The sequence below is a fragment of the Austrofundulus limnaeus genome, unplaced genomic scaffold, assembly GCF_001266775.1.
Source record: "Austrofundulus limnaeus strain Quisiro unplaced genomic scaffold, Austrofundulus_limnaeus-1.0 Scaffold1259, whole genome shotgun sequence".
In the NCBI taxonomy this organism is placed as follows: Eukaryota; Metazoa; Chordata; class Actinopteri; order Cyprinodontiformes; family Rivulidae; genus Austrofundulus; species Austrofundulus limnaeus.
Genome location: NW_013953661.1, coordinates 58,247 through 65,279, shown reverse-complemented (window position 1 = coordinate 65,279; position 7,033 = coordinate 58,247). Strand labels below are relative to the sequence as shown.

Sequence of the window (7,033 nt, the reverse complement as noted above, 5' to 3'; positions counted from 1 at the left end):
ACACCTGGACAGGTCTCCAGTTCAGAGACACCTGGACAGGTCTCCAGGTCAGAGACACCTGGACAGGTCTCCAGTTCACCAGGGACACCTGGACAGGTCTCCAGTTCACCAGAGACACCTGGACAGGTCTCCAGTCTCCATCAGGGACACAAAGAGACAATCAACCATCCACACTCTGTCACACCTGGAGTCACACAGAAGAGCTCCAGAAGGTTTCAAACTGAGAACTCTGGACTCAGATCATCTGCTGCACACAGTTCTGATCACTTATTATCATTAATCATTTCATTGATAATTATCATGAGGAGTCCTTAACTAGGATGTAGTTAGGCAATTAAATATTCATGTTTGTGTAAATTTATTACTATAATTGCAGGTGAGTCACGTAAATTTATGTTTAAAACACCCCCCATTTACTTAGTTAGTTAGTTAGTTAGTTAGTTAGTTAGTTAGTTAGTTAGTTAGTTAGTTAGTTAGTTAGTTAGTTAGTTAGTTAGTTATGAACACTTCAGTATTACATACATGCTACTGATAAGTTTGGCCACAAGATGGTGCCAAAGAGGACTGCATTAAGATTTGAGTTTTGAAATCTACCTAAAAACAAACTTCAGAAATGATTTGTTTTATTCAGGTGAGTCAAATAAAATCATTTCACCAACTAAGGCCTAACATATTGAGAACAACTTCAGCATCAATTTAACAAAACTGACACACTAGAAAAAAAATAGCAAAAGGCACAGCATGGCAAAAATATGATTAGATATGAAATGAAACAAAGTTGAAGCTCTGTAGGACTAAATATATTGTTTTTTATAATGCAGATGTTTCCATAAGCGTTTTAAATTATGTCTCACATTGTGTTAGACGCTGAGTTCACTTTAATCATTACACATAATGTAATTTATTTCCTGACATCATTCTAAAACTAAACCTTTTATGTTAATGCTCAGTTAGTTTTTTCTTCTTAATTATAATTAAACTCATCAACATACAACTAAAACTCTACTCCTAAATTAGTAATAGGTAGTAGCAGAAGATGTCTTTTGACATCCATTTTCTCTATCAAAGTTAATCATAAGTAATCTTAACTCAATATCTTTGTTTTGAACACATATCCACCACCACTCTGATCATATTTCTCTCCTCATCACTCCCAAAGAAGTGAAGAACGATCATCAATGGTAAGAGTTTTATGAAGTGAATCATTAACTCATACCCGCTTCACGCTCAGAGAGAAATATCAAGTCTCTTCATCGTGGATGGCGAGACCAGACACTTTAGAAACACATTTCTCAAGTTAGAAACTATAGAAATGATCCCTGAAAGTATAGTCTTATCGAGTAATTGAAAGCGAGCAGCAAGTGATTCCTGGAACAACCTTTGTAAGTCAGGGTGCTCCTCTATTTACAAATATCCCGAACACAACATTTGATTAATGATACTCAAATACAAATGTCTGATAGCATCGCTTAAGTTAAAATCGTTCGCAAAGATGTTTATTTATTTTGTAAAGCAAACTTCTACATACCCAGAATGCTTTGCGAGAAGCAACACGTCTGATAAACAGCTTAATTCACATTATCTGGCTTTAACGTGTACATGAGCCACCGCTGTCACTTTTGCCTACATATGATAAGCATAAAATTAAGCAAACAGCTCATTGAACGTGGTTATTTTTATGTTTACATGCGACACACGCCGCTCAGTACGTTGTTTTTAATGTTCCGGACGGACAGAGGGCAGAGAAGAAACGTTCCGCCTAAAATGCACAACCGCGCCATTTAGTTGTTATAAATCGATAAAATGTCTCAATTTTTAAGCGTTAACCTCAATAAAATCCCCATAGACCGTCAGCATCATATCTACATCTAGCTAAAGTGACAAACAAGTAACACAACATGTGATTATACAATGCTTTACTCATATTGGAGGTTTGAGTTTGAGTACTGTAGTTTGTCTGGTGTAACACATGGGGTCAGCATTTCATCACTCGGTTCATTGTGCATGAAGAACACAATTTATTTACTATTTATGTATTTATTTTCGAATTCTACTCGATTTTTTATTTATTTTATGTTATTATTATTATTTTATTTTTACGAATATCACAGTTTCCGGTCAGTGCATCTTTTGGTCACTGGATTTTTCCTTATAAAAACGGGTTTTAAAGAACAAGAAACGAGTGACTATTTGATTTTTGTTTTAAAATACAGAAATTAAAATACAAAGTATGGACCCTTTCCTTTCTTAGTGTCAAAATTTTATTTTGAAAATACCCGTTTCTAAAAGGAAAATCCAATGACCAAAAGATATCGTGTGTTGAGTCTTGCAACAGCAAATAGTCGAACCGGAATTAATAGTCTGAAATTGTTTCCTGAAACTTCAACTTAATTAAAATTTTGGAATTCAAAAAAGTACAGCAAACGCATTAATCCATATTTCCTTTTTCGCAACATTTGCTAGTTAGCTAAAATTAGCTATGCTGTTATTTCTACATCAATACTCGTCAAAATACCAGTCAAACAATTGTTGTGTTAACTTTACCCTTTACCCCGGACAGTCTTTAAGCTTACCTGTGTAACAGACCGTGGTAGCAGCCATCTTTTCTGGGAAAATGTAAGTTTTTTACAGAAATAAAAGTCCTTGAGGTACAAGCGTCCTGCTGTGAACCACTAACTTAATGCGCATGCGCAATGAACACCACAAACTGGCATTTCCAAAAGTTTATTCGTGCATGAAAATTCATCAAATCCACGAGACACACGTTTAGTGCAAAAATGATTTATTTTTCTGTAATGATAAATATTTTATTAGTTATATTAGACCCTCTTCATCCTTTTACTATAGATAAATTTGTTATAGTCACAATACATTAAGTATATAATTATTACTTTGGGCAACATGAAACACAGTGCTGAATTAATTAGTGTAAAATGAACTTTTTTTAGATTACGACAATGTTTGCAAGGCACGGCATTCATGCAAGTAAAACTTTAACATACCAGACAACATTTAGGAGAAACTACTGAGATTTTTTCCAGTTTTATCATGTGAAACCCAAATCAGAAACATTTTAAATGCAGCCATAACAAAATAATAACAAAGGATTCCCAGGTATAGTAGGAGTGTGTACGCATTCTATCTCTTTTCACTACAAAACAAATGTCAACATGGAATCAAACTACATGGGAGTAAAGACTGAGATGATTGAAAGTGAGGTAAAGAAAATAATTTTGCAAAACAGGAAATGAACTATAAAATTTTAGTGTTGTGCAGTTTATAATTTTCATTTCTGTTATTCATATCACACGTATGTTACAAACACAGGTAATTATTGTGCTTTCTTTAGCTGGTAGTTTGATGTGCGGCGTTTGCACTACCATTGAGTAGAAAACCACATATTTGCAAAATATAAAGCTCATTTGAATCATGTAACTTTAACATTAGAATGAAAAAAGCAAGGATTTAAATGAATATTCAATTTTAACTAAATCAAAACACTGATAGCATTGAACAATCTCATGCTTATCCCATCTATTGGCATTAGATTCAAACGTATAGCAAAAACACAAAAGTCTGCTTAATACGGATAAAAACATGAGTCAGTGTAGTCATGCTTGTGGTTATTTTCTGGTTTAAAGATTGATTAAAGATGTACTCTTGGAAGCACAATGCTGCTCAGTTGGGTCGCTGATATTCTGCCATGTTTTTGAAGACTTCTCCTTTTATCTCATCCAAAGCTGGTGCACTTGTCTCTGCGCCTCAGTCTGAACACAGCTGGAGAATGTTGACCCTTCACCTGGTGAACAGAGCAACCACAGAGACTTCAATACCTCAAACCAGTTCTTTCAAATACATTCATGCCACACGCTAAACCAAGTATCAAAAACTCGTAGGAAACATTGAGTTCTAAAAACAACTTATTTTGAATGTATTAGAAGCAGACATTGAATGAATACATTAAACAGGCAACAAGTGAATCAATAAGTCAATCAAACAGCTAAATTTAATTCAAAGTGACATATTGAGGGATGAACTTAAGTAGTTCTCTACAACACAAATTCAAGAAAGTCCTGATGCATCTCAGTAATCCAGGTAAAAAATCTAAAAGAAAAAAATTGTGTAGGTCTTCTGGACGGGTTCTTCTCTAATGAAACGTTTCGTCTCTCCTCCAAGAGACTTCTTCAGTCTGAGAGTTTCAGGCAAAATTCAGGCTTTTAAGCCCTGCCTCCATGTGACTGATACTCACATCACATGGCTATCGTTGACACCTAATTAACACCTATTGTTAACAGGGGGTGGAGTGATACTGGCAATGGCCGCGCTGTAGGAGGGGGACAACTGAAAACGGAGGCCTCCACCTCTGTTTAATGATGGACGGTCTTTCTTCACAAAAATGGCTTCTTTTACTCCTCTCTCAAACCAACGTTCCTCTCTATCAAGAATGAGAACATCCTCATCTCTGAAAGAGTGACCGCTGGCCTGTAAATGAGTGAAAACTGCAGAGTTCTGGCCAGTAGATGTAGCTCGTCTGTGTTGGGACATTCTTTTGAACAGTGGCTGCTTTGTTTCCCCGATGTATAACTGGTCGCAGTCCTCCTGGCACTTAACAGCATATACAACATTGCTCTGTTTGTGCCGGGGCACCGGATCTGTGGGGTGAACCAGCCTTTGCAGTAATGTGTTTTGGGATTTGAAAGCCACTGGGACATCATGTTTAGAAAATAAACGTCTCAGTTTCTCCGAAACACCCGCAACATACGGAATAACCACTGGTTTGGGTCTGGGTTTGGGGTCTTAATTTTCACCTGAAGGTTGCATGGAATCCTGTCTGTGTTTCCTGTCTGCTTTCAGGAAAGCCCAGTCAGGATAACCACACTGCTCCAGACTGTCGTGTGTGTGATTTCTCTTTCTGCCTGGCTCCTGGGTTTGTAGGGACACTGTCTGCTCTGTGGCACAGAGTCCTGATCACTCCTAACTTGTGTTCCAGTGGGTGGTGGGAGTCAAAACGCAAATATTGGTCTGTGTTTTTTCAAATTCAAGAATGTGTTAAAACTATTTCTATAAATGAATAAAAACAACATATTTTGTTTGCTGTAGTAGTTGTTATTGTTACTTATCTGCTTGCCAGCTCCTTCTTCAGACACGATCTAAAGGAGGACGCTCGCTCCACTGCTTTATAGCCCTGAGATGTCAGAGATGGTTATCATGACAGAGGGTGGAATAAAGAAGAAACACATGCATGAGGTGGGGAAAATGAAGGATGAGCCCAAAAAGGTGAGGGGATATTGATAAAACAAGTATGGTTTAAAAAGGAAATTTTTAAATCCAGGCACAGGAACAAAAAAGAAAGGAGAAAGAGGACATTTTTAAAGAGCTAAGAAAAAAAAAACCTATGTAATGAACAATCTAGTTTACAAATTTCTACAGGGAAATTATATTAATATATCATCTTATGAGGTTGGCTTTTAGCTATTAACTGTTGCATTGAGTTACAAAAACCACCAGGTGGCAGTCAAGCTTTGTGTTTTATTCTTTTAAATTTATTGCATTTTAACAACATCTCTATTGGTCAATATAGCAACTTCATTAAGTGGAAATATTTTGAAATTGTAAATTTTGTGCTATGTAAGGAGGCTGACATTTGAACCACTGCACAACCAAATATTTATTAAATATTTTTCTCATTGTTAGCTATTGGCATGCACATTTTTACACGGTTTAGACAAAATTTTCAAATGATTATGCAACTTAAATTGGGTTAACTGAAGTTTTACCATGTTAATAATTTGCAGGAAATACAGTCACTGAAGGTATCTTTTTTTACTGTTTTGTATTAAATAATTTTATTAAATGCACTTTGATCAAGTTTGTTTCCCAAGCTACAAGAAAACATATTTTAAAGTTTTAATTCTTACCCGACAAGTGTTATCCTATAACACAACATCAAGAGGAAGTAAATAAAGGCTGTTTAAAGTCAACTGTTTTCTCTTATTGTTAACTTAAATAACAGTTTATTTTTTTTGTTTAACCAGTAAAGTCCTTAAACTTAAATATGCCAAAAATGTGCCACATGTTTTTCGATTTTTTTAAGCAATCTAAACATTTTTTTAAGGTAAATAAATGTTTTTATGTAAGATGCTTGACCTCTAACTATTCTCTGAAGGAAGCAATCTTTTCATTGGAAATCAATAAATCTTTACCCTTTCTTTATCTTGTTGTTTCTGTCATTTAATTTAATTTATTTATTTATTTACTTTAGAAGAGTTGGCTTTTAGACAAGCGACCGCTTTTCCTGAAAATGCTGAAGCTTTCTCACCCTGGCTCCTCTGTGCAGCCGGTCCTTCATGATGCCAATGAACTCCTTGTAGGAGAGCTGGTCATCATGGTCAACGTCAAATATCTTGAAGATGGTGCTCACAAGGTGACGGGTCAGCTTCAGCCCCGTGGCCACGTACACCGCTCTAGCAAACTCATCTAGTAACGGGGGGGAACAAAACAGTATTTAAAGTCATAATTCTGACTTCATCAAAGACTAGAAGACAGAAGCAAGGACGGTTTCTGCTAACCTTGTCCAATTGAACGTGAAGCAAAGTTGTACATCTGCATGGCAATGGCAAAGTCTTCAAGGTTATTGAGAAACTGGAAGAACGATCGGAACTCATCGAAGGTTATTCCCTGAAACACGGAGAGAAACGTTGACTCAGAAATGACAGGGAAGAGACGTTCTGGAGAAATGCTTATTTGCAACAAAGATGCTTTCGAGTTCAGGATTATGGTTGTTTCAGGCTGTTGCAGACATTTGCAGCAAGATGACATGGGTGGGGGGGTGGGTGGTCATATGTGCATATAACATTCCTCTGAGGCACAGTCATATGTTTGAGAAAAGAAAATAAGGAAATAACAAAAATCATGCGATTAGTCAGTAACTTAACACAGTCTGATAACTAGTTCTAGAACAAATGTGTCAAACTTAAAGCCTGCGGGCCAAATATGGCCTTTGTTAACATTTCATTCGGCCCCATAATAATAA

General features: G+C 36.3%; 1 protein-coding gene across 1 annotated transcript in view; it reads right to left on the bottom strand.

The window, feature by feature from the left end:
• Nucleotides 1–2,708: 2,708 nt before the first annotated feature.
• LOC106534744 (calcium uptake protein 3, mitochondrial) overlaps nucleotides 2,709–7,033 on the bottom strand; it is a 61,782-nt gene continuing 57,457 nt past the window's right edge. The window contains exons 15-18 of the mRNA XM_014031477.1: nucleotides 6,570–6,678; nucleotides 6,320–6,477; nucleotides 5,121–5,185; nucleotides 2,709–3,802 (exon numbers count right to left, since the gene is read on the bottom strand). Coding sequence (XP_013886931.1) covers nucleotides 3,796–3,802; nucleotides 5,121–5,185; nucleotides 6,320–6,477; nucleotides 6,570–6,678 — 339 coding nt within the window. The 3' untranslated portion in view covers nucleotides 2,709–3,795. The remainder of the gene's footprint in view (nucleotides 3,803–5,120; nucleotides 5,186–6,319; nucleotides 6,478–6,569; nucleotides 6,679–7,033) is intronic.